The sequence below is a fragment of the Perca flavescens genome, chromosome 11 (assembly GCF_004354835.1).
Source record: "Perca flavescens isolate YP-PL-M2 chromosome 11, PFLA_1.0, whole genome shotgun sequence".
In the NCBI taxonomy this organism is placed as follows: Eukaryota; Metazoa; Chordata; class Actinopteri; order Perciformes; family Percidae; genus Perca; species Perca flavescens.
The window spans coordinates 8,180,828-8,207,954 of NC_041341.1; the positions used below are offsets into that span (position 1 = coordinate 8,180,828).

Genomic DNA, 27,127 nt, shown 5'->3' on the forward strand with positions numbered 1-27,127 from the left:
GTTCCCCCGCGTCAGGCCCACCCCTTTTTAACTTGGTAGACGGAGACAGGATGGTTGAAGGGCTGTGGTGGTGTGGATGGAGGAGTAGTGGGGGGAGCTGTGGAGGTCTAGTTCCCACCGCAGCAGGCTCGAGTGGAGTGGGCGTCTGGGTCCTGGAGGTTGACCCCCCGATGTCGCGCTGCATGTGTAGGGTTTTGGGTGTCTGTTTTTGGCATCTTTTTTGCTACATTAAGAAGACAAAGAAATATTTTGACATATAAACTTTTTTTTTTTTTTTTTTTTTAAATCACAATTGAATAGGGCTGGGTATCGTTCAGAAATCTTCGATACCGATACCAATGTCGCGACTTTGATACCGGTTCCTAAATAGATACTTTTTAGGATACCAATTTTATAAAACAAAAAGAAATTGCAACATTACGGCAAAAATCTTTTTATTTATGGTTCAGCTCCTACTACATGAGCCTGAGTTTTTCTTGTGTGTCTCAGATATGTAACGTTAGACAGTCAATCACAGACATTATTAGATCTTGGTAGAAGCATGCTGCGTGCTGATTGGCTCACTGACTCTGATGAGATTTAATCCTTAGGTATTGAAATTGGGTATCGAATGACGAGGCGTTCTTCAATACTCTATACTTTAGAGGCAATTGGTCGGTGCCTAAAAAGTATGGAATTCGGTACCCAGCCCTACAATTGAATTTACAACAGATTCTTTTTAACCAGAAAGTACTCCAATATATTCAACAACAACAAAAATCCAATAAAATGAGAAATTCAGGAAAAAATGACAACAAAATATCTTTATATTGTAAAGAAATCTTTTTTTTTTTAATTCCGATATCCACATCTGAATTAAGAGCCACACCTAAAAAGTGAGAGATAATCATGGATACATGCATAGGGCGGGGTATTGCCAATGATTTCCGAATCGATTCGATTAACAAGGTCCTGATTCGATTACATTTCATTTAGGTCTGGGAAATTTCAGCTACATTAATCTTTGACAGAAAAGTGATTCTCAGAGAACTTGTGCTGTAAATTGTACAAGCAAGAAGCTACCCTCAAATCTTTTTTATAATGACCCAGGTTAATGTTGACCGTAAGAGTGGAACCGTTTAAAAGAACTTTTTACTTAATAATAGGACTAGGCGTGGGCCGGTTTTTCAACTTTTCCCATTGAACAGAAAGTATTTTATTTTGAAACACACTGCACGCTGGCAGAGAGAGGGCTTTCTAAACTCATACCTTAGGAACAGTATGACAGATCATTTTAGTAGTTTTGAAACCGTGACTTTTTCAAACCGCGGTATACCTTGAAACCGGTAACCGACCCGTGCCTAAATAGGACTAACATTGACCAATACACTACCGGTCAAAAGTTTGGGGTAACTTAGAAATTTCCATTCCACTCCATTATAGACAGAATACCAGCTGAGATCAGTTGCATTATGTTTTTAAAGGAACACGCCGACTTATTGGGACTTTAGCTTATTCACCGTAACCCCCAGAGTAAGACAAGTCCATACATACCCTTCTCATCTCCATGCGTGCTGTAACGCTGTCTGACGGCTCCAGCATTAGCTTAGCCTAGCACAGATCCTGCAGGTAACTGGTTCCAACTAGCCTACTGCTCCCAATTGTGACAAAACATGAGACACAGCCACCTTCTAACAGTAAACAAACCGGGAACTATATTCTCAGACAGGCTTGCTGCGAGCATATCACTCCGCCCAAGTACTATATTCTTCCGCCTGAGAATATAGTTCCCGGTTTGTTTACAGTTAGAAGACGGCTGTGTCTCATGTTACGTTGTTTTTTTTGCTGTGACTATAAATCACAACATGTAAATAGGAACATGTTGGTGTTATTTTGTCACTTATTCGGAGCAGTAAGATTACTGGAACCAGTCACCTGCATGTTCTGTGCTGGCCTGATGCCGCTGGAGCCGTCAGACAGCATTACAGCACGCACGGAGATGAGAAGGGTATGTATGGACTTGTCTAACTCTGGGGGTTACGGTGAATAAGCTAAATTCCCAATAAGTTGGCATGTTCCTTTAACCAGGGCAGCAGTTTTCAGATTACATTATGTGCTTACATAACTGCAAAAGGATTCTCCAATGTTTTCTCAGCTAGTCTTTTAAAATTATATCAGATTAGTAAACTGAACGGGCCTTTGGGACATTGGATGAATGGTTGCTGATAATGGGCAATGTAGATATTGCATCAAAGATCAGCCACCCACTCAGATCAGCTGGTATTCTGTCTGTAATGGAGTGGAATGGACATTTCTAAGTGACTCCAAACTTTTGACTGGTAATGTACATCCATGGTGAAAAAACATTGATTTAGGGATTTTTTTAAATAGATATCAAATCACTCAAACAAAGATTTTATTTTGAGAATCGATTATTTCAACCCAGCCCTATCCATGCACCAGACTTGTTTATTTATTCAGATATGTGCAGATATTCATCAGAAAATAAGGTGGGGAGGGGGATTTCAAATAGCATCTAGGTCGCTCTGTTAAGAAATCTTTTGAGTTAATCCTGAATCTGAACCAAAATTCACATAGTGTATGAGCTATCATGGCATACATGTGTATTTTAAAAATCCTCATACCTCACGTCTGTCAAGCCTTTCAAGGATTCTTGGATCTAGATCAGCATCAAAAATAAAATGACTTGTTCATTGGCTCGTGGCTTAAAGGTGGAGTCTGCGATTCTAGAGAAAGATCGTTAATTTGTCAACTCCCAACACCCAAACATGTACAGCCCTCCTGTCAGTGCTCTTTTTTTTTAACTGTCTCCCTCTGTCTTTCTCTTTATACATCCATGGCCTTTCCCCCCCCATCCTGTGCATAACCACAAATGGGCCTTTTGCTGTTTGGCTGGATTAGTGTTGTGAGGCTCGCTTTGAGTCGCTTTGTTTGTTTCCTATTTACAGGGCCAGGGCTGTATATGAACACTTTTCCCCAGCGGACACAGAACGGACATCTAGCGGGCTGTGAGGTGAATTTCTAAATTTGACCCACTAGATTCTACTAGATTAGAATCGCGGACTCCACCTTTAACTTTCTTCCCAATTTCATTTAAACGTGTGAGGATGTTTTTTAACATGCACAACACCCTGGACCAAACATATAATCTACTAAGTGAGGGTGATGAACTCCTGTGGCCTCAAATCTCATTCGCTTCGGAAAATAAAAGTCAAATTTGTTTTGGTTTATATGAACGGACACTCACCAATGGCCAGGAAGAGCTCATTGACGTTCATGGCTGTCTTAGCCGAAGTCTCCATAAAGAGCAAGCCAGTGTCTTCAGCATACGTCTGGGCTTCCTTTTCCATACAACACACAAACAAATACTAATAGAACATCGGCAGAAATACAAACACTACAAAGGCTGAAAAGAACTTGAATGTTTCGGTTAAGACTTTACTTGAAGGTATCTACATAAGAGTGACACGACACTATCAAGAACACATGACACTGTCATGACACAAAAACCCTAACTTGTCATGGCACTTGCTGACAGAAGCGTTATGTCATAAACGTTTATGACTTGTTTATAATGTTTGACACGTTCATGACGGTGTCATGTCACTCTTGTGTAGATACCTTCAAGCAAGTGTAACTAGGGTTACAAAAGGAATTTTCAAAGTTGGAAACTTTCCATGGGAATAAACGGAAATGAATGGGAATAAACTGGATATTTTTTAATATTGCTTGTTATAATAAAGTTAGTCTATAACAGGGAACTTAAATGTAGTTGAAAAAACATCTTGCAGCATAATCTTGGTTAAAACAACCTGATTTAATGCAACTTCAGTTGAAAGTCCTCCCTATATTTGTCAATGACATGCACGCACGCAGTAATCACCATAGGCTACTACAGGGGAGAGATACATAACCCATTGCTATTATTAGCCTATGTGTGTTAATTGTATAGTCCACTAACCATAGTAAATCAAATTTGGAATGTTTCCAAAATTCCATTCCATGGAAAGTTTCCGGAAAATTTCCGCCCCCTTGCAACCCTAAGTGTAACCAAAGTTTCTTTAGCAGTAGCAGGCCCTCAGTAGAGCCCGACCCGTGACCACTATGCACAAATCTTGGAACTGTGACGTGCAGCTTCTGCAACAAAGCGGTTGTTTTTTTTCATAAGTACTTTACCACCCGTATTTGAAAGCAGCCAAATACTGTATTTATATTCAAAATGTTTTGTGAACAATTATCTAGCCTGGATCAACGGAAGTACATTTCCAGGATAAAGCCTGACACTTCTCTTCCTGCTCTCGGTGTGTTGCCGTTCTCAAAATCTCTTCACTTCAGGAATCAACAACAAACTTCGAGCTAGCAAGCTACACTCGGACAATGGCAAGTTCTGAAGAAAATGTGGATGGTGCAACAAGGCGGGCCTGCTTGGTTTATTCGGGGAACGATTGTAAAGATTTACAAAGAAAATGTTCAGGGCGTTTCCTCTCTAACTGGGACGTTTTGGGACCGATTGGTGGGATTGCTGTGGACCAAGTACACATGGAGATACACTGGTAAGAGCCAATCAGGTTTAACCATGTATCAGCTAATTTAAATAGCTCACGTTACTGTTTTGTGTGAACAGTTCATTTAATATTATATGTGGCGTTTTTCCTAACACATACATAACCTGTCATCAGCAGTTGATTACCATGCAACTTCAGAGAGACAATCAAGAGTGAGTTAGTGAGTTAGGTATTAGGCAAAAAAAAAACAGGTTGCACAGGAGTGTCTTACCTCATACTCTACTAGTCTCCTCTCTGCCAGGTCGGCCTTGTTCCCGGCCAGGGCAATAACAATGTTCGGACTGGCCTGCCTCTGCAGCTCCTTCACCCAGGCCTTGGCTCTCTCAAAAGTCTCCTGCACAAACACAGCAGCAGGTAAGATAAACCACCAACACACAGGTAAGCACCAGGCAAAAAAAGAGTTTGTGGAAGCCGTTGATGGAAAATATTCATCAGTTAGGGGACAAAGTGCTCGCCTCCTCAAGTTGACGTATGCATAGAGCTGGGTCGTATGCTGCTATATATTAATATCAGATTGTCTTGGATGCTTTTTATCTAAGGTTGTGATGTAACTTCTGGCCTTAAAGGCTGTGGTACAGTTAGTAAAAATAATGTCTTAATGTATTTGACTCAGGGCTGGGTGATATGGAGTAAATCCGATAGCACGATATTCTTGACCAAATATATCGATATCGATATTGCAGGGGATGAGATGAGATTTTAGATAAATAATCATCAATGAGTTTAAATGCATGTACAAAAATAGTGTTATGTTAAAACAAATCTGCAATTCTTCAAATATATTCGATATTCCTTCCAAATGTTTCACAACTAATTTTCGGAGAAAATTGAGTTAGTATGTGCTTGTTTGTATTTAGACAACTTAGACAACGTCATTGTATATCACGATATCTCAATATATGATTTCATCCCGATAGGATTCCATTGAAAGATGATAAATGATCATATTGAATTCTGGCCCAGTCCTGATTTGACTGTTTTAGCTGACTGAAATAAACTATGAATGTCTGACAAACACTTCTGCAGGCAGCTTTTTTCCCCCCAGGTTTGTGGAAGACTTAGATCTGTAACTTTTTTTAAATAAGTTAAAAAAAGAAAAAAAAAATTGTAATTTCACATCATTTTGGACCATTATTATTTGAAAGCAAGGGAAAAAGTGTTGCAAACTCTGGCTCCATATGCATAGCTATATTTATTCGGGCCCTCAGGCCTTCCTCAAATCAACAATCCGATCCAAAGTGTGTGACACTTTTTTTCTTACTTTCAAGTCTACCTCCAGTGATTAGCTCCTCACACCAATTCCTTTTCTATATTTTCATATCTGTGTCTAAAACGATGAAAACTCGTGGGCAGACAATAAATACATAACAAAGAAAAAAAGCTTGCTAATGAGGTCCACTGGGGCCCAACTACAATCATTAGATCTGAGAAAAGTCTTTTAGTTACATTCATTCGGCTTAGATGATGCCCAAAACGGCTCGGGTGCTGAGCCTAAACCAGTGTTTCCTCTAGGATTTTTTAGCAGTGGGGGCAAATCTGTCGGAACCCCCCAGTCCCGCGCCCCGCCGGCAAATGTTTTACGTATTAAACAGAACTGACACTTTGCTGCAACACAAGCAAATATATTCATTCACCTCTATTCACACACAATGAGGCATATTTTCATTTCGTTTTGATTGAACTGTATTTCTCAGGAACTGTAGGTCTACAAAATTAATTTTACAAGAAATTCTTCATAGGGAAACCAAAACCCAAAGTAGGCTATAGTATAGAAACCATTCATAATGAAACTTATTGCATATTTGCCTCAGTGGCTAAGTTGGCAGCCTTGCTGTGTGCATTTGATTTTTCTTGGCTTTGGGAAAAATAACTCCAAGGCTCGGCTATAGGGGAGTTCAGAAAGAGGGGGCCCATTAATGCTGAGTAGCACACATGCTGCTAGGTGGTCCCCCTGCAGCCTGTTCCTTAACACTAGAATGGCCAGGACGGTCATTTTGACTGTTTTGAAATTTATGTGTAATAACTTTGCTAAATAAAAAAAAAAATACAATCCTGCTGGTACCTGACTTTTTTTTTAGTCTGTATTTTCATTTAAAATAGGTTTTAGGCTATATACATTACACAAAAGGCAAAGAAAATACAATCACTTTTACCTATTTTGGCCATACATGACCGCTCGGATTTTCGCGGTTTTGTTTTTAATCTTTTGCGTGGTTGAAGATGCATCTTGGTTGCTTAGTAATAATCATAGTCTCTGTCAGAGAAACGTAACTAGTGGTCTCGAGGAACGAGTGTGGCCATCACCGATGGGCTGAAGGCAAAGCTAGAGTCGGTAACGTAGGCTACGGCGTGGATGGACTCGGTTCTGAATCAGAAGAAAAGCACCGGGCGCTCGCTCTGTGAAAGGCGCGGTGCACGTAGATGGCCGGTAGCTGTCTACGTGTTCATATAACTTTATACATGCTACAACTGGCTGGAATCATTACACACATCCTCTCCAAGGAGAGCACCAGCTGTAAAATGTCCCGGAGGAAGTTCATGCAGCGACTGGCAGAGAGCTGAGAGCGGAGTTTATGGAGGAAAAAAAGGGAAGCGGCGCACCGCAGCAGACACCAAATCGGAGGCAGTGCCAGTTAGGTTAGGTTATAAAGGTTCAAATAACACTTTTAATTGTCATTTGGCTGTGAATTATGTTGAATGAATTTCCCCCTATATGTTTCATGAATGTATGAAATAATCTAGGTTTAGCCTACCAGGCCATGATGTGATATCAAGGGCGTTATTGAATTCAATTCAATTTTATTTATAGTATCAAATCATAACAAAAGTTATCTCGAGACACTTTACAGATAGAGTAGGTCTAGACCACACTCTATAAATTCCAAAACCCCAACAATTACAGTAATTCCCTCAAGAGCAAGCATTAGCAGTTGCTATTGCGACAGTGGCAAGAAAAAACTCCCTTTTAGGAAGAAACCTCGGCAGATTATTGAATTAACAGTCACGTGCAATTTATCTAGCAAGAACTATAGACTAATAATACAGGCTTAAATGAACTGACAATATAAGTTATACGACTTACAGGTCTCAAGGATGCACACATGCCATCTCAACCGGGTCCTCCGGACAGCCTGTCTCTTTTTTCTTTCTCCCTTTTCTCCGAGTGGCACGCGTGCCCACTCGCGTTGTGAAGCGCGTGTCCGCGCTATTCTCCGCCGACGTGCTCTCTAACAATCACTGCTGATAGACGGCTTTTTCTGATACCGTGGCAGGAGAAATCTAACCGTGGCGGACCGCCACTTGCCAATCAACATAGAGGAAACACTGTAAGCCCAGACTGATCTCATGAAGTGGCGTATGTATGACACGCGTTATCAAGACGCACAATTGCTTTTTGCGTGGTTTTTTTAAGCGTGTTTATCAACACCGTTTGGCCTCCATTGACTTGCATTACCTTGCGATTATGTGTCAATTTACGCCGTAGCGAGTAGTATGAAAGGGCAAAAATCCGCAGAGGGAGGATGGGTCAAACACAGGACTTTCACCGAGGGTACCAGGGGATCGTGTCCCGCGTGTCACGTTTCCTCAACCCAACCGTTGCTTTTCTTCTTTTCCTAAACCCAACCCCGTTATGGTTTCCCTAAACCCAACCGTCCGAAAAGCGATTATGCGTCTTGATAACACGCCAAAATGGCATACGAATTGGCGTGCCATACATACGCCACTTATTGACACCCGTCCGCTGTATACGGCGTAGACATACACGCGGTACAGCTCAAAATGCGTGCAGGTAACACGCCACTTGGCTTTAGAAAGTGGCGTGTATGTTTATGCGAAGTTATGATGTCATGTTGCTAAGCCTTATAATGGTAGGCAAAAACCCTGAATAATATTTAGGACTCATTTTGTCACTATTGCCCAGAAGTAACTACTGAATTGAATCTTTTTATACTCTACCGGCTTGGTGATGTCAAAGACAACGATAGCAGCCTGAGCGCCACGGTAGTACATCGGAGCCAGGCTGTGGTACCGCTCTTGTCCCGCGGTGTCCCAGATCTCAAACTTCACTGTGGTGTCATCTAGACACACCGACTGAGCCAGGAACGCAGCTGGACACGAAGGAGACAAATGACAGGTTACAAGGTGCACGTTTGCTTCCCTCTTCGGTCGCCTAGACTGACAACCCACCTCTACTCATCGTGCTATGGCCAACCGTAACACTTTCTGCGTCCTTCACAAACCTTTTTCACTTATTCTCTTATGTTGCTGGTTTTGTGTTGTCTATTATCACTGCTTTACGGCCGTTCAATTGGTTTGTTGTGGTCTTATTCTTTATTTATAAAAAGGACAACACACATTAATCAACATTTCTGTAAATGTGCCAGTGTTAGCCAGCCGGCTAATTTTGAACTGTAGTCCTTTTTGCCAGATGATTTTAGACCAAAGCATTTCTGTGTTCCTTTAATTGTAAAGTGCACTGAGACCATGACTGACCTCTAAACACACACACACACACACACACACACACACACACACACACACACACACACACACACACACACACACACACACACACACACACACACACACACACACACACACACACACACACACACACACACACACACACACACACACACACACACACACACACCTCCTATGGTCGTCTCCTGGAACTCATCAAATTGCCCCTTGACGAAACGCAGCACCAGGCTGGACTTGCCCACAGCCATGTCACCCAGCAGCACCAGCTTGAACTGGCAGATCTTGGTTTGTGGTAGTGTGCCGTTGGAGCGGCCTCCACTCCCTCTGGAGCTCATACCGGCCCGCGTAGGAGACGGCAGGGGGGCTGGGCCTCCTCCCTGGGGTGGAGATGGGTGCTACTGGGATGTCAGTCACTTCCAGAGCGTAGTCAAGTCTCGCCGACTGGTGTCGTGGCCTCTCTTCGCTCCTTGTTCTGTCTGATTGAAGGAGTGAAAGGTTTTGTTTTAGTGCGAGGTTACATAATGCCTTACCTCATGCACAACTTTGTTTCTTTCTCCAGGCAAAACCCACTGGAGTCTCCAAGGAAGGGTGGAGATTTTGTTGGCAGGAATAGCAAAAGACATGTGTTGCATTGCAGAATCATGAATCTTTATTGGCCAAGTATGTGTACACACACAAGGGATTTGACTTTGGTTTTTCATTTCTGTCAATGTTACACAGAATAGACTTACAGCTTAAAAACAAGGACTGCAAAGGTAAAACCAACAGCAGCTGCATTCCTTAAAGGGGACACATCATGACATGAAAAACTCACTGTTCCAGTGCTTGTGCACATACATTTGGGTATCTGGAGTGTCTACCAACCCACATTCTGTGAAATAAGACAACCCAGTCTGCTTTTTGTGGACTGCCTAGATCAGAAAACATGGGATTCAACCAGCCATTAAAGGTCCAGTGTGTAACGTGTTTAGTTGTTCATTATCAAAATCTGTGTGGCTGTTCACAAACTTGTCCTTTTTCATGAATATTTACCACCACCATCAATTCCAAGTATTCCTTTTGGCTTGGAATTTTACTTTGCATTCACATGAACTTGGGTAGATGCAATATATTCATGCTCCATCTTGAAATACGTTAGCCTGTAAGGGACATACAGGACATACTGCTCCACCGTTTTTGCTATCACATGATAAACTCACAGGTGCTTCTAATGCTGCTAATGGGTATCGTAGCTTCCCGGCCCCGGCAAGTTTGAAGAAGGAAACATGGAGGACTACACGTATTCAAAATCCAAATTTCAGGAACAGGAGTCTTCTTCTTCTTCGCCCAGAAAAACGAAAAAGGATATTGGAAAGAGCAAGAGACCGGCTTTTTGAAGCGTGAAGGCTACCGTAGCTGTAATACGTACTTTGAACTGCGTGGTGCGAGGAGAGTTGATTGCGATATATGATCTCAACGCTAGATGGGAGACATTCCTACACATTGGGCGTTTAAGATTTGGCTCCCCTTTCCTATGTCACATGCAGGCTCATTCGAATATACCGCCCCCCAATCTGAGTATTTCCATCCGCTGCTTGAGAACTACAGGTGCGTTCCAATACCCATACTACCATTCTATTTTTTTTTGCCATAAATACCCAGATGTCCTACTGCATTCGGTTACATTTTGCAGTATACAAGCCAGCATGCTTTTCTGGCTAATCTGACCCACAATCCTCATACTTCACATCGACTCAGCCGCTGAGAGAACACAGCCTGATGACAGCTCATTCCCATTCCAGGAGGATCAAAGCGCAATGTTATGACAAAGTACTTTATCCCAAATTGTATGCACACTGCCACAATTGTATGCATACTGCCACAAAAGTAAGTACTTTGTACAGGCAGCTGCAGTACCTACTAAAACTAAAACGAAAAAGTATGCAATTTGGAACGCAGCACACCTTTGCAAAGGTGCATCTTATTTTTTTGCAATCCAATCAGAACATACCTGGCTTTTCGGGAGGGGGGCTTAACGGGACACTAAAACGGAGCGTTTCAGACAGTGAATGAATACATACAGGTATAGTATGACAGTATGAGAATTTTTAAGTTTTTTTTTTACATTACAACATGTTCTAGTAGAAAACCAAAACACAAGTATATAAACCTGAAAATATGTATATGTCTCCTTTAACACTTAACGTCCCTGAACGTCTCCCCTGTGTCCACTGATTGAGCCACTGAGTCATGTTTGAAAGTACTGCACGTTGCTAGCTTTGTCCCATATCATGCAGTGAAACTTGAGCTTTAATAGCAGGGATGCTGCGCCTCAGATCGCTGTCTCATAGACATCAATGCTAAACATCCATCACTGCAGCAAAATTGCCATTTAAAACCATTCCCCGCGTCTTATTGTCGTGTTTCTGGCCCCCCTGCACTCTCTGTCACTATGAGCGTTAAGGTTACTCCCTCAGTAACGTTACATGTTATCACATCACCAGCTAGCCCTCCTTATCTTGCGTTATTATGTGCGAATGGGACACCGCTCCGAACTCTCGGGTCGGACGACACAAAACTGAATATATATTTCGACGCCCAATTAAATACGCAAATGCTAGCAGTTGGTCTAAATAACATATAGCTACTGAGAGGAAAATATAAAAAAAATATTCACCGTATATACTGTCGTTTCAGCAGCACAGCTACCGCAGGCTTGACTGTTGATAATTTTGGCTAGATCAGCTGGTAAAAGAAAAACGTTAACGCTTCCTGTAAATTGGCGCATGCGCACGGAGTGACGCATTGTCAAACCTGTGAAGAGCAACCAGAGCAACCCCAAACCTCAGTGACTTCACATTTTTACAATCTTCAGTTTCGACTAAATTTACTAATGTGGACCTTTATCATGGTTTGTTTTTCAGCCGAAGACAAAGATTTTCATTTGCAACAACAACAATTGTGAAATCAAGGTCCAGCCAAGCATATTACTAGCGCATTTACAAATATTACCCTTAATGTGTAAATAATCTGAATGGACTTTTGAACCACATAACATTCACTAACCGAGTTTTACGAGCGGCCTCCAGGCCGCAGGGGTGCGCTAGAACACAAACAGGGAGTCACTCGGAAGTCTTTACCACACGAAGGATGTTTGAATTATTTTGATTCTGCGGACTCCTCTCAATACTGAAAACTTTCATATTTATTTTATGCACTGTACAGCGTGTGCCGGAGTTTACCTTCCGAAGTGCTTACTGACATTATGCCAACGACAAACAGAAAGAAGCAGGGGAGGGACACCGCGGTAAGTTAGTCATTCACTACAGCTAGCAACACCACCTTCAGGTACTTGTTATTTACTTATTTGAATTGAGTGGAATATTGTACTTTTTACTCCTCTAACATTACATTTAATTGACAGCTTTATTTATTTCACAAATGAATATTTCACATACAAAACATCATGACCTTATAAGATATGTAGCATTATAGATTTAACTACCTAACAGTGAACAAAATGTGGTTGGTCTCAGCCTACTGTTACTTTTAGGCATTTCCCACCTTTGTACTTGTATAACCGTTGTGACAGCAAACATCTTGAACGTACGCTTTTCTGCACAAACGTACAGCTCTTTCATTCCTAAAAAAACGTTATATTGTTCATGTTTGTAATAGGGCTGCCACCTCTTAGTCGATTAGTCGTTTGGTCTTAGTCGACTAAGATTTCTTTAGTCGATTAGTCATTTTTTATGCTTATTCATGCTTAATTACTTATTTCCAAATAACTTCTCAGCACATTTATGGTAAACACAAGATTTAAAGTGGTGCTTTTGCAGGATTAATTGTGGAGAAACTCAGTGTTACAGATGGTTAATTAACTACATTTATATTGTGCTTTTCTGGTCTTAACCACTTCTCAAAGCGCACAGCTCTGTCAATTAAATCAACTAATCGATTAGTTGACAAAATTGTATAAGTGTTAGTCGACTAAGAATTTCTTTAGTCGAGGACAGCCCTAGTTTTTAAAAATATTTTTTTTTACAAACTATTGTCAATTTTTATTTATGCTTCTTGACTTGCAGTACATTCAATTTTTTGTAATGCATCAAAACATCAAGGCAAATTCCTTGTATGTGAAAACTTACTAGGCGATAAAGCTGATTCTGATGAATCAGTAATCAAATAATTTAATGTATGAAATTGTAACACTCACAGGACAATGTTTATGCATTAAGTGCTTCCACTTTTGATACTTGATATGATGATATGATTTTGATACGGATAAGTAAAGTGAGCCAAACTTACATACTTTTAATGTTTTAAAGCAGAGAAAATTCAACAGGGGGTCCGGGACCCTGAGGGGGTCCTCAGAGTTACTGCAGGGGGGCCGCCAAATTATTGTTTATTTTTTTGAAATTAATAAAAAATAAAGTCTTAACATGAATCCAATATATTATTAGCAAATATAAATCAGCCTATTAAAAAACATAGATGATAGGCTTACTGGCCTATTTTAATAGCTTAGTATGCTATGCACTAAAAAGCTGTGTATAAGGGCTTTAGGACACCCACACGTTATTGTAGGCCCAGTTTATTATGCAACTTAATTTTATACAATATATGTAGAAGGGGGTCCCTGATCCATCTCTCTCAGTTAAGGGGTCCTTGGCTTAAAAGCTGGTCACAGGCTGAGGCATTCACAGTTATGATGGCTCTGTGTTTTTGTTGTTGCTTGACCCAGGTACAGGGGACCAACGACAGCAGTGTGGTGAGCAAGGTGTCTGCCGCAGCGCAGGGCTACTTCCAGGATGTCTTCCTCCAACACTTTGTGTGCAAAGCGGCCAGAAGAGCCCCGCTCATCAACAGGTCAGCAGGGATCTCAGTGTTTAATATCGGATCGGTGCACCCTACAATAAACACAGCTATAGAGGGTGAATGCGTGTTAAACATCACATCTTGAACCATGGGATAATACGCAGGGCTGAAATGACCTAGTAATGTTCCAAAATACTTACATGTAGGGCTATGCAATTAATCCAATTTGAATCTTAATTTCGATTTCGGCTCGTAACGATCACAAAAACAATGTAACCGAGAAAAACGATTATTTTGCACATTACATTTAGCAAGTAAAGGCTTATTTTATTTTTTGCTCCGAATGAAAAACAAACAAAAAACAGTTCAAGTGGGAAAAGTATAAAGGGAAAGTTCAGAGTTCAAGGTGTTTTTAACTGTCAATTTGTTTAACTGTTTCACTGTAATTTCAATAAAGGCAACATCTTTAGAAAAGTCAATAAGCGTGACTTCAATCGTGACCCAAATAATCGGGATTATGATTTTTTTTCCATACTCGAGCACCCCTACTAACTGAGATATACTCCAATTTATTTAAAAGTAAAAAATAATGATAGACTAAACTGCAACGAAATCAGGATTTTTATTATGGATTAATCTACAGATTTATTTCAATTTTAATTTCAATTTTATTTGTAAGGGACAATGTGCAATTAAAACATAAATGTAACCATTTGATGCATTGCACCAGAATTAGCCTTAGGCTAATTTACATCTGCAGTCCCGTTATAAAATATCAGAAAATAGTGAAACATGTCTATCACGGTTTCTTAGAGCTCAATAGTATTTCCTTGAATTGTATACAGTTGTTTATGGAAGGTTAAAACAATCTGATATTGATTCATAAAATTCAGAAATCGATCTTTTAATATATGCCTTTTCACAATGAATGTATAAGTAAATATTCAGGAAATTATTGGCATTACCCAGGCTTGGTATATGATAATAACACTATGTTTTGTCCAAATGAAAGTCTTATTATTTGCATGTTTTAAGGGGCTACCATGTGCGCTGGAGAGCCGTGGACCACTGTGTGAGGAGGTTCCTAAACATTACTGACAACTGCCCAAAGAGACAGGCAAGTTAGCAGACTAGTTTGTGTAGAAAGTGGGGAAAAGGTTGCATATGTCCCCCTTTTTCCCCTCTCACTCCCTCTGTCATTATCTCCCCCCTTTTTGTTAGTAGATTCTGTCTTTGGGCGCAGGGTTCGACTCTGCGTATTTTCGCCTCCGCGCAGATGAAGCGCTGGACAGGGCCGTTGTGTTTGAGGTCGACTTTCCTGACGTCACTCGCCGCAAGGCTGCCCTGATCAATTCTGATAACACGCTCAGGGGGATGTTGGACCCCCCTGTGACTTCGTGTACAGGTTTGTCATTCCTTTCACACGTTTCACTGAGATTCAAAGAAGATTGCGTTTGACATGTGTCGTAGAAGTTCTGTTAGATTTCAGAAGCGTATGCCTGCCTGTGTGTCTCCAGGGCCTGAGTGTGTGTCCAGTGGTCGGTACCGTCTGCTAGGGCTGGATGTTAGAGAGGAGTCCCAGGTGGAAGAGGCTCTGAGTGCAGCGGGGCTGGACTGGGCTGCCCCCACCCTAATTCTCTCTGAAGTGGTGCTTACCTACATGGAAACAAAATGGTAAGTACGGCCATTTGGTCTATTTAGGGGACCAGCGGCCGGTGTTGACCAACTGGAAATCGGTCAAGCCGCCATCACTCTCTAAGTGGATAGAAGGTGTCATGGCACATCTCCAGCTTGAACAACTTAGATACTCTACAAGGGGCTCTGTGTAAAAATGATTTACAATTTGGGAGGCCTTCTTCTCTTATTTTGAACAAACGACTGTACCCAAGCTGTAGGCAAAGTTCCCCCCACCCCACCCTCCCTATTCTTTTCTTCTTCTTTTCTCTCTCCTTTTGTTATGTGGCTTTGATGTATGTTAATTTGTGTGTAATCTAGTATTTTTCTATCTGTGATGTAAAGTAAGTCTGTTGAAAAATGACATGAAACGATTTGAAAATAAAAAAATATTTAGGGCACCATAGCACCCCTTTTGCGTATGCATAATATACAAGCTGGGACTTTAAAATCATGTGCTTTGTTCATACATTTTAATGTCGGCTATGATCGTACGGCTCTAATGTTTGTTACGTCTTGCGTGTCTTCCAGGTCGGATGCTGTCATTAGTTGGACAGCGAAGCTCCTGCCACAGTCCCTCTTCGTTATGTACGAGCAGATACATCCACTTGATCCCTTCGGTCGGATCATGCAAGATCATTTCCTGAAACTAAATTCGACTCTACACGCCCTTTTCCAATACCCGGACACTGCTGCACAGAGGCACCGGTTCCTGGACAAGGTCTTTAGACACAATATATCTATATAATCACAATGTTGGCTTTACAATAACTTCCTGGTAGAAAACTCCTGCGTCCCGTACGTACGATTTAACGGCGCTGAGCAAACGAGGGACGAGGAACCACTGGATCAACTCTCATCTCCTACATCTAAAATGCATGTTTGATGCATTCATATCTCCACACTTTCACTGACGTTTGCCCGTCGAGCCACAGACTAAAGAAAATGACACCACCCAAACTAGCAGTCAGTCTGACCGGCAGTGGGATGTTCGTAGCGCTAGATTTGGTTCATAAAAGACGCTAGCAAAGCAACACAGCACAGAAAATAAGCCCAGCAGAGACGACAGATAGGCTGGACCTCCGTGTTTAACTGTATATCTTTAAATGTTACACAGGGTACTCGCTGGGTCCTCAAAGTCTTAAAAATGTCTTAAATATAATATTCGAAAAATAAGGCCTTTAAAGTCTTAAAGTGCTCATATTATGCTCATTTTCAGCTTCATAATTGTATTTAGAGGTTATATCAGAATAGGTTTACATGGTTTAATTTTCAAAAAAAACACCATATTTTAGTTGTACTGCACATTGCTGCAGCTCCTCTTTTCACCCTGTGTGTTGAGCTCTCTGTTTTAGCTACAGAGTGAGACATCTCACTTCTGTCCCATCTTTGTTGGGAGTCGCACATGCTCAGTAGCTATAGGACTACTAGCCAGTCAGAAGCAGAGTATGAGGGCGTGCCCTGACAGTACATAGGTAAGGACTACTAACCAGTCAGAAGCAGAGTATGAAGGCGTGTCCTGATAGTACCTAGGTAAGGACTACTAGCCAGTCAGAAACAGAGTATGAGGGGGTTTCCTGACAGTACCTAGGTAAGGACTACTAGCCAGTCAGAAGCAGAGTATGAGGGCGTGCCCTGACAGTACCTAGGTAAGGACTACTAACCAGTCAGAAGCAGAGTATGAGGGCGTGCCCTGACAGTACCTAGGTAAGGACTACTAACCAGTCAGAAGCAGAGTATGAGGGCGTGTCCTGACAGTACCTAGTTAGGGACTATTAACCAGTCAGAAGCAGAGTATGAGGGGGTGTCCTGACAGTACCTAGGTAAGGACTACTAGCCAGTCAGAAGCAGAGTATGAGGGCGTGCCCTGACAGTACCTAGGTAAGGACTACTAGCCAGTCAGAAGCAGAGTATGAGGGCAGGCCCTGACAGTACCTAGGTAAGGACTACTAGCCAGTCAGAAGCAGAGTATGAGGGCATGCCCTGACAGTACCTAGGTAAGGACTACTAGCCAGTCAGAAGCAGAGTATGAGTGAGTACCATGCTAGCAGCTAGGCGAGCATTATAACGTGTGTTACAAAGTGACCACGTTTGTCTCTGAAGTAAAGGCTGGACTACAACAGAGCTGTTTGGAGCAGTTTGTGAACAGTGTTTTCTGTTGGAGATGGTAAGTCCCTTTGGGGGGGGGGACTTTGGGCTTTTTCACTTTGTAAACCTATAACATGCACAAACAAGATATATGACACAATAAAGGAAAGGGAAAAAGCCAAAAAGCATAATATGAGCACTTTACATTTCTTTAGAAAGTCTTAAATCTTGCTCACAAAGATAAAACATTTGTATTGTCCTTTCATAAGATAAAATAACTCCTTCATTGTCCATATATTGTCACAAAACATGTACAGTATATGTATTGAGTACTACAATTCAATGTTGTATTAAGTTCAAGTACTCAATTATAAAATTGTAAACAATTATTTTCATAGCCTAAAATGCTTTCATTATAAACTACATACACCGTGAGTCGGTCTATATACTTATTAGATTAGATTAAATTAGATTCAACTTTATTGTCATTGCACAAGTAAGGACAACCAGCACAACAAAATGCAGTTTAACATCTAACCAGTACTGCAATCATCCATTCCAGTCCATTATTGAAGTGCATTAGCAAATAAAGTGCATAGAGTTCTGAGAAATCAGACAGTCCATAGTCCATATAATAGTAGAGACAGAATGCAGTATGATCACATATAGTGCATTGTTGAGGTGCATTCATAAAGTGCATAGTGATCAGAGGGAGTCGGACAGTCCATAGTCCATGTGCAAAATTACTACATCTCATTATTGTTGCTGATTTCTCTCTCTTTCTCTGTTTTTTTTTTTCTTTTCTTTTTTTCTATCAAATATGCGATAATGTTTAATCAGACAGTGTTGTGGTGTGGTGTGGTGTCTCCAGGGCTGGGAGCAGTGTGTGTGTCTGGATATGAATGACTTCTACTTCGGCCTGGTCCCTGAGGAGGAGAGAGCCAGAGTGGAGAGCCTGGAGCCTTTCGATGAATATGAGGTCAGCTGTTGGAAATGGGTTTGCATCTTCCTATTTCGTGAACTTGTCTCTCCGCTGTATAAAACCATCCTTCCCAGTAATTATAATATTGAACAGGATGACTGTATATTAGGGCTACATAATATGAGAAGGAGAGATATGCAATAGCATTGTATATCGCGATAACAATATTAGTTGAGCTAAATAAAACCGATATTAAAGTGTACTCAGTTCTGCCCTTCTGCTGCTTTCAGTATTCTGCTAAAAGACAAAAAATTGCTTGGTGAATTTAAAACAAATGACCGTAAATCATTTCCAACATTCTTTTATTGAACAAATTGAACATTGAATTGAATATAAAAGGCACCACTTAAAAAGAATGACCGGTACATGTTAAAGTGCAGTTTTCTACTGATAACTATCTTTCAAATAACATAATAAATCTGTCTTTCGCGATATGTCGCAGCCTTTTGCAATGTGTGTATTGCGCCAGTTGATATTGCCATGGCGATAATAAATTATGTGTTGTGCTGTATATCTGTATATCTTGTCAACCCTCAGGAGTGGCACCAGAAATGTTCCCACTACTTCATCCTTACTGCATCTCGAGGCGCTTTGATGACACAGGCTTTACTCTCGCAAGCTCCAGGTAGCTTTCACTTTATTCCCCCCTCATAAAAAACCACTGCCCCTTACTGGACTACTGTAACAGTGTCTTTACAGATCTCTCTAAAAAAAATCAATTAGACAGCTGCAGCTGATTCAGAACGCTGCTGCTGGAGTCCTCACTAAGTGGATCACATCACTCCAGTTCTGAAGTCTTTGCACTGGCTTCCTGTCCCTCAAAGAATTGATTTAAAAATCCTTTTGCTGGTTTATAAATCACTAAACGGTTTAGGGCCAAAATACATTTCTGATCTGCTGCTACACTATGAACCCCCCAGACCTCTCAGGTCGTCTGGGACAGGTCTACTTGTTGTCCCCAGAGTCAGAACTAAACAGGGGGAAGCAGCGTTCAGTTTTTATGCTCCACATATCTGGAACAAACTCCCAGAAACCTGCAGGTCCGCTGCAACTCTCAGTTCTTTTAAATCAAGGCTGAAGACCTTTCTTTTTGATATTGCCTTTCTTTAAATAATTGTTAATTTCTTATACTGCACTGTACATTGTATTCTCGTATTTTATCTGTTTTTAATTTTTTTTATCATTTTTAACTGCTCTTTAATGTGTTATTTAAAGCACTTTGAATTGCCCTGTTGCTGAAATGTGCTCTACAAATAAAGCTGCCTTACATTTCAACTAACAAAAAGTTTCTTTCGCCCCGGTATCTTCAGTGCCATCCATTTGCCCGTCTTGGAGCCCCACAGCCCTGAGTGTGCGGACCGTACCAGTTAGTATGGAGGGTCTGGGGATGGCTTCCACGTCGGTGAGCCCGGGGCAGGTGCTGCTGACAGGAGGCTCTAGCAGAGGAGGCAGGGGGCCAGTGACTAGGACCCTCCTCTGGGGCCAGAAAGGCTGGAGATCTATCAGTGTAGAACCATCAGTAGATTTGGGTAAGAGGATTTTTTAAAGTTTTTTGTCAGTATTGTTTATTAAAAGGGTCCCCATTAGCTTACGCCATAGCTACTGTCTTCCTGTCCGTCCACACTAGACACACAATACATACCCATTACATCACAGACATTCCATTACAAGAATATATGTCAATTCACATCAATATGCCATACACTTATCCACGCCCACATACATACACATGCATGTGTACACCCGGAAACACACACACACACACACACACACACACACACACACACACACACACACACACACACACACACACACATACATTTCCCATAAACAAGGGATCAAACTAACATTCGCACTCAGTAACTGTCACATTTTAAATAACCCACAATCTAAAACCTGAGTAGTAGTCTTAGTGTAGTAGTTATATATTAAATGTTACACAGGGTACTCGCTGGGTCCTCAAAGTCTTAAAAATGTCTTAAATATAATATTTGAAAAATAAGGCCTTTAAAGTCTTAAAATGCTCATATTATGCTAATTTTTAGGTTCATAATTGTATTTAGAGGTTATATCAGTATAGGTTTACATGGTTTAATTTTCAAAAAAACACCATATTTTAGTTGTATTGTACATTGCTGCAGCTCCTCTTTTCACCCTGTGTGTTGAGCTCTCTGTTTTAGCTACAGAGTGAGACATCTCACTTCTGTCCCATCTTTGTTGGTTACACAACATTTAGAGAGAATTTTTTAAAGGTTAGTTTCAGCTTGAATCAGAACTTTTAGATTCATGCAGGACTCCTGCCTTTTAAATGTATCTCTCAGTCCTAGCAGCACTGATGGTGCGTTCCATTCGTACTCGGAAGTCGGTATTTCCGAGTTCTAAGTTGGAAACACGGCCCCTATAGTCGGATTTCCAACTGTGTAGTTACAGGAAGGTAGTTATAGGAACAGTCCACTTCTAAACAGTTCTACTAACTACTCTTCCCCCAAAACTGGGTTTGCGTGGCCATAGGAACTGACCTTTTGTTATTATAACACAGCCATCTAACCACCACTACGCGGAAAGGGAAAAGACCCTGCCCTGAAGTAGCAGCTGAAAGAGTTACAGGAACTGTGGCCAGAGGGATTTAATATACCCCAAATTGGTCCAGTCGGAACAGGAGGGAAAAAAAAGGTTCTAGGAACTGCAAAAATCCCTCCGGTCAGAAAGTGGCTTTAGGAAGTGGGAGAACCTCACTGTACCCTGGGCGAGCCGACCTCGAAATCTCACATGCCTGCTCCGTGCGTCAACAGCAGTGAAAGCTGTAGTAACATACAGCTCATTAGCGCTTATCTCTTATTTGTGTCTATTTAAATCTTAAACACGGTACTGTCCAGCCTCTATCTGTCGACAGGTGGTTACGCTGTTTGTATGCACGCGTAATGCGTTGCTATCAACTGGTATTGCTAACGATGGCTAACCTGAATAGAGAAAACCCCACAGGGACATCCGACTTGTTTTAATGGAACGCGGTCAACTCGGGTGTGGGGTCAATCCCTGCTCCGGCTTCCGACTTCTGAGGTAAATGGAAGGCACAATGACCAAGGCGTTTGGACAAAATCCTTAGTCAAGAGAGAACTCAGGAGCAGCACAACTCATTTCACATCCGTGAAGAAGGTTCGGGAGACCTTAATGACTTACACAGGAGCATTTAATGAAAACTCCGTAGAGGAGACAATTTAGCAGGCAGTACAGTTTAACCACTATGTGTTATTGTGCAGTGCCGTCCCAAAACTCTCAGGAGTTCTTGTCCTCCTGAAGGTGGATTTAAACTCATGCTGGAGGCGTTAGGTTTAACTGAACCTTTAAGGTAAACAAAGATATACAGCAGGCACCGTAAACACAGATACTAAAGCCTAGTTAAGCCTCTCTTTCTCTCTGGGAAGGATAATATGCTAAAGCCTAGTTCAGCCTTTCTCTCTCTCTCTCTCTCTCTCTGGGAAGTATCAGATGCTAAAGCCTAGTTCAGTCTCTCTCTCTCTCTCTCTCTCTCTCTCTCTCTCTGGGAAGTATCAGATGCTAAAGCCTAGTTCAGTCTCTCTCTCTCTCTCTCTCTCTCTCTCTCTCTCTGGGAAGTATCAGATGCTAAAGCCTAGTGCATCCTCTCTCTCTCTCTCTCTCTCTCTCTCTCTCTCTCTCTCTCTCTCTCTCTCTCTCTCTCTCTCTCTCTCTGGGGAGTAGGCAAAAGTGTGGCAGGCCCGACGACTTCCAAAAGAAGACAGACAAACCAAACCAGTCCCTTATCATGCTGCCTGTCTACACTCCTTGAGTCTGTAGAGAGACAAACATATTTAAACATGAACCGTTTTGGTTATTAGAGACTGGCCGAATCTTCTCGTCCCCTGACCTGTGACCTATGAATGACCTGATGTTGTCCGAGCTTTCTCTTTGTCTCATCATACCACAACTTGGTGTTTCCTAAAATTCCACCACAGTAATCGTTACTCATTTTTCCCTCGTATTATCAAACTTGCAAGTAAAGTGTGACCAAATGAGCCTCCAGTGTGAACAGTCGGTTGCTGTGTTGCCTTGTGCCAGGGGTTCGACTCTACCACAGCGCTACCTCTCTTCCTGGAGGAGGTGTGGTGGTATACGGGGGCCGCTCATCTCCACTCAACCCAATCGGAGGCCTTTTCAGAGTAACCCTGGACACCGGGGGCCCCCCTGATCCACTCCACTCAGAGGACCGAGACACTGTGAAACTTTGTGTGGAGCAGATGGTCTGTACGGGGGAACCACCAGCGCCACGATGGAGGCACACTGCTACTACTGTCAGTCACAAAGGTGAGATGAAGTAGGAAGGCCAAGTAGTAAAAGTATTGAATTTTGTTTACAAAGGTCTTACATTTTTTCTTGTCCTTTGGTAGGATTAAATCAATGTCATAACGTCATAAATAAATATTTTTGTGCAGGTAACGTTCAAATTTACTTTATTTTGTATTTTTAGTTTCATAGCATAGGAGCTCTAAATGTGACAAAGATTGTATATGTTGTATGTTATTGGAATTACAAACACACTTCACAGAAATGTTTTATTAAACTCAGATAACGTTACTCTGTAAATACTTCTATTCCAGGGCTTAAAATCCATAATGATTTTCCATTATTTGGCCGTAAAGTTGGCATTAAATTTCGTCCTAGGTGGAATTAACAAGGTCTTAAAAAGTCTTGAATTTAACTTGAGAACCCCGAGGGTTACCCTGTACTTACTTGTTATACCATAAAGCTCTCTCGTTTGTTTTGTAGGTAAAGACTTTCTGATTGTGTTTGGTGGAAAGAATGAATCTGAGGCAGCTCTGGGTGACTGCTACTTCCTGTGTCCAGACCAGCAGCACTGGACTGAGGTCAGTCCCTATCCATGTGTTACAGTGTTAAGCATAAGTGAATACACCCATGCTAAAGTTGACTAAAAAGAGGAATAACAAATCATCTTTTGGAAATTGATCTTAATGCCTTAATTAAAAACATAAGGAAAATTCCAACCTTTTGAGGACACCAATTGTCTTTGTGAATGAATAATGTATCGTAAATAAATAAATGTTCTTCCTTAAAATACAGGGGGCATAAGTATACACACCCCTATGTTAAATTCCCATAGAGGCAGGCAGATGTTTATTTTTAAAGGCCAGTTATTTCATGGATCCAGGATACTATGCATCCTGATAAAGTTCCCTTGGCCTTTGGAATTAAAATACCCCCCCCACATCATCACATAGCCTTCATCATTCAAAATCTTGGATGCTCCAAGATTTTAAGCCCGGTTCCCACCGCGCCGACCGGGCTGAACGCAAGAAGCATGAAACAGCCATTAGGAGAGGAATACTAAAATGTGTGTGTGTGTGTGTGTGTGTGTGTGTGTGTGTGTGTGTGTGTGTGTGTGTGTGTGTGTGTGTGTGTGTGTGTGTGTGTGTGTGTGTGTGTGTGTGTGTGTGTGTGTGTGTGTGTGTGTGTGTGTGTGTGTGTGTGTGTGTGTGTGTGTGTGTGTGTGTGTGTATTATTACAGATCCCGGTAGAGGGCTCAGCACCGGAGGCCCGCCATACCCACTCGGCATGTTCATATCAGGGAGGTGTGGTGGTGTTTGGAGGACTGGACCGAAGGGGATTACCACTGGGGGACACAGCCCTGTTAAGGCCAACGGACAGAGGCTTCTCCTGGGAAAGAATAGAGGTGCAGCCCCCTCCCATTCCCAGGTCTGCTGTGTTTCTAAGCTTTCACGTCATTCAATTTATCAATACCAGGGTTTCCGTAGGGTCTTAAAAAAGTCTTAAAAGGCTGAAAATTTCAAAAATGTTACGCCTTAAAAAGTCTTACATTTGTGTTCTAGGTCTTGAATGATTTAAACCGGTAACAATTGTCTTGTTGAAATGTTCCCGCAGCCCTTTACAATGTTTGTTTTTTGTTTCCATGGTATTGTTGTTCTTTCTTTCGCTAAATCACATATAATTTGTTGTATTACGACTACAAATGAGACCAAAATGCAACTTATATTGCGGCCGAGTGCAAGGCTGCGCGAGTCTCTTTCAGAACGGATTTTATTCTTCAGCTATAGAGAAGTAGAAGTACGCCCATGTTTCTGGACTCTGATGTTGACGGGTTGTTTTGTTTGTTTTTTTATGTCGTGATATAGGTCTTACATTTCATTTTTAATGGTCTTAAAAATTCTTGAATTTGACTTGGTGAAACCTGCAGAATCCCTGAAAACAAAACCATGTTGTCAGTGTTAGAAAACCACCCTCTTATTTGCGTTGTTTTAGGTACTCTCATTCTGCCCATGTGATTGGTGAAAAGCTGCTTGTGGTTGGTGGAGTTTGGCTGCATTCGGATGGTGTACCAGGTGTCGTCATGATCAACCTCACCACGCGCAGCAGTGTGGAGTTCAGCCTGGACACGGTCAGTTTACATACGTTTAGTCCCGCTTTGCCAGACCCTCCTCTAAAGCACGCTGGGGGAGGGTCTGGCTAGTCCACACAGCATTTGGGGATTGGAGGAAAACGTGCTCTGGTTTATTGGCATTTCTTTATTAAACCAATCAGAATCGTCTTGGGCGGCACTAAGCACCAGAGAAAAGCAGCGGTGCCGCTGCCAAATAGTCTCAGGAAGGAACTTGTTTTGGTGGAACGTGTGTACGTTTAAAAGTTGTTTTAGTCGTGCGAGAGAAAACTCTGATTGGACAGATAGTGTAGCTAGCTGTCTGGATTTAACCTGCAGAGATCTGAGGAGCAGTTAACCATAGTCCTCACAAATCCACCGGAGGTTAGAACGCCAACACAAAGGAAGCCCAAGGCAACGGTTATCCGGCCTAAATGAGTGAAATCCGGCGGGTTTTCCAGCAGCAACGGAGCAATCCCGGAAGTGGAACCTCAAGGATATAGAATAACATACATTGGACCTGGGGCTGCCCAGTATGTTGGTTTTCAGTTTATTGTCATCGCGACATCAACTTGGTGATAAACGCATCGCAGAAGACTGCACTCAGGGATTTTTTTTATCTCACTTGAAAGGGAGTACCAGTAGAAAACTGCACTTTAAAATGCAACTATCATTTGATGCCTTTTGTGTTCAGTTCAATGTTCAATTTGTTCAATAAAATAATGTCCTTTTAATTTGTTTTAATTACATTTTTAGCAAAATACTGACAGCAGCAGAAAGACAGAACTGAGTACACTTTAATACTGTATCCAGGGATGTCCCGATCAGCTTTTTTGATAATTGTTTTAATATTGAATATCGATATATTCCGAGTCCCCGATCCGATTTGGTCAGATAATAGAGCTGCACACTGTTTTTTTTGTTTACAAAAATAACTAAGCAAAGAAGGTAACTTGTAAATGTGTCTTAAGCCTAATAGGCTATATTTAAGCTTTTTCTCTCTGTGTTCTGCCATCTCTAGACGTCGGTGCCCTGGCCTCTGATGCTCCACTCATTCTGCTCCGAGCTGACGGACTCAGAGGAACCAGAGCTGCTCCTGATAGGCGGGGGAGGAAACTGTTTCTCTTTTGGGACTCACTTCAACCTTCAGCCTGTCACTGTGGACCTCAGACCTGCGCTGGGATGAAGTGAAGTGTTTCTATGAAACGGTTAAGCCGCTCAAATCAATGACTTAAAAACTGTGGCGGTCCGAACTCCAACCATCAGTCATCCCAGACAGGATGAAATGGATAAACTTGAACTATTTGGAACAGTTTGAATAGAGCTTACTTCTCCAGACATGTTTTATTGTTACTGAGCCCTGGCGTGTGTTATGTCTCATTAAAGCGTGATTTATGCTTCTGCGTTAAATCGACGCAGTGGGTACATACATAGGCACGTGGAGACACGGACCCTATGCCGTAGCCTGACGTGCAGCTCTTGAAAAATTTTACTAAACAGAAATCACAGAGGAGACTGCTATTCTCTTAGAGATCAACGCACACACCAACGCACAGGTATAAACTAATAAAAGAGTTTTTTTTGTGATTGTTGTGGGCAAAAATCCTTGATTATGCGACACGTTTTCTTAAAAAATGCGATGGAATATGCTGGATATTTATGCAATTTTATGCGATGACATTTTGGGAACTTGCAAAAACTTCAGTTTGATGAAAAAGAGAAAAACAAGTGATTCACCCCACCCCCACCCCCCAACACCCTGCTTTTTGGTGATGTTCACGTCGCGTAATTACGTCACTTCATAACGTTAACGAAAACGCGGGGATTATGAAATCATGCAAGCCCACATATTTTGCGCGGAAATCGGCAATTAATGCGGCGAAAATGCAGCGTATTTGAAAAAATGCGTCCCCCGCATAAATATGCGGAGTTTGGCTGATTATGCGTTGAATTATGCGATCACATAATCTCGTTTTTCTGGAGGGACTGATAAATCACGCTTTAGAAGTATACAAGGGCACAAAAGGTTCAAAAGACATTAAACAACTCATGTTTGGGAAATCCAAAGAAATGTCTTCAGTCCGCTTTTACTGGGCAGGTTTTTTTATTCGTGAGACCACAGTTCAG

The 27,127-nt window shown here is 41.6% G+C and overlaps 2 protein-coding genes across 5 annotated transcripts; one reads left to right on the forward strand and one right to left on the reverse strand.

The window, feature by feature from the left end:
- Positions 1 to 11,826, reverse strand: rab5b (RAB5B, member RAS oncogene family). 2 transcript variants are annotated; one of them, XM_028591267.1, is made up of 6 exons: positions 11,707 to 11,826; positions 9,220 to 9,522; positions 8,523 to 8,674; positions 4,777 to 4,899; positions 3,248 to 3,341; positions 1 to 223 (listed from the first exon to the last, which is right to left on the reverse strand). In XM_028591267.1, the coding sequence occupies exons 2-6, from the start codon at positions 9,383 to 9,385 to the stop codon at positions 108 to 110; spliced, it is 651 nt and encodes a 216-aa protein (XP_028447068.1). In that variant the 5' UTR covers positions 9,386 to 9,522; positions 11,707 to 11,826; the 3' UTR covers positions 1 to 107. The 2 variants fall into 2 exon arrangements, with proteins under 2 accessions (XP_028447068.1, XP_028447067.1); XM_028591266.1 differs by having other exon boundaries at positions 9,220 to 9,526.
- On the forward strand, positions 10,619 to 26,404 carry lcmt2 (leucine carboxyl methyltransferase 2). 3 transcript variants are annotated; one of them, XM_028591264.1, is made up of 15 exons: positions 10,619 to 10,637; positions 12,255 to 12,336; positions 13,774 to 13,898; positions 14,883 to 14,964; positions 15,072 to 15,252; positions 15,365 to 15,521; positions 16,053 to 16,242; positions 18,481 to 18,588; positions 19,129 to 19,216; positions 19,902 to 20,120; positions 22,669 to 22,914; positions 23,377 to 23,474; positions 24,134 to 24,321; positions 24,886 to 25,021; positions 26,022 to 26,404. In XM_028591264.1, the coding sequence occupies exons 2-15, from the start codon at positions 12,295 to 12,297 to the stop codon at positions 26,184 to 26,186; spliced, it is 2,025 nt and encodes a 674-aa protein (XP_028447065.1). In that variant the 5' UTR covers positions 10,619 to 10,637; positions 12,255 to 12,294; the 3' UTR covers positions 26,187 to 26,404. The 3 variants fall into 3 exon arrangements, with proteins under 3 accessions (XP_028447065.1, XP_028447064.1, XP_028447063.1); XM_028591263.1 differs by lacking the exon at positions 10,619 to 10,637 and adding an exon at positions 11,852 to 11,940; XM_028591262.1 differs by lacking the exon at positions 10,619 to 10,637 and adding an exon at positions 11,937 to 12,001.
- Positions 26,405 to 27,127: the final 723 nt, after the last annotated feature.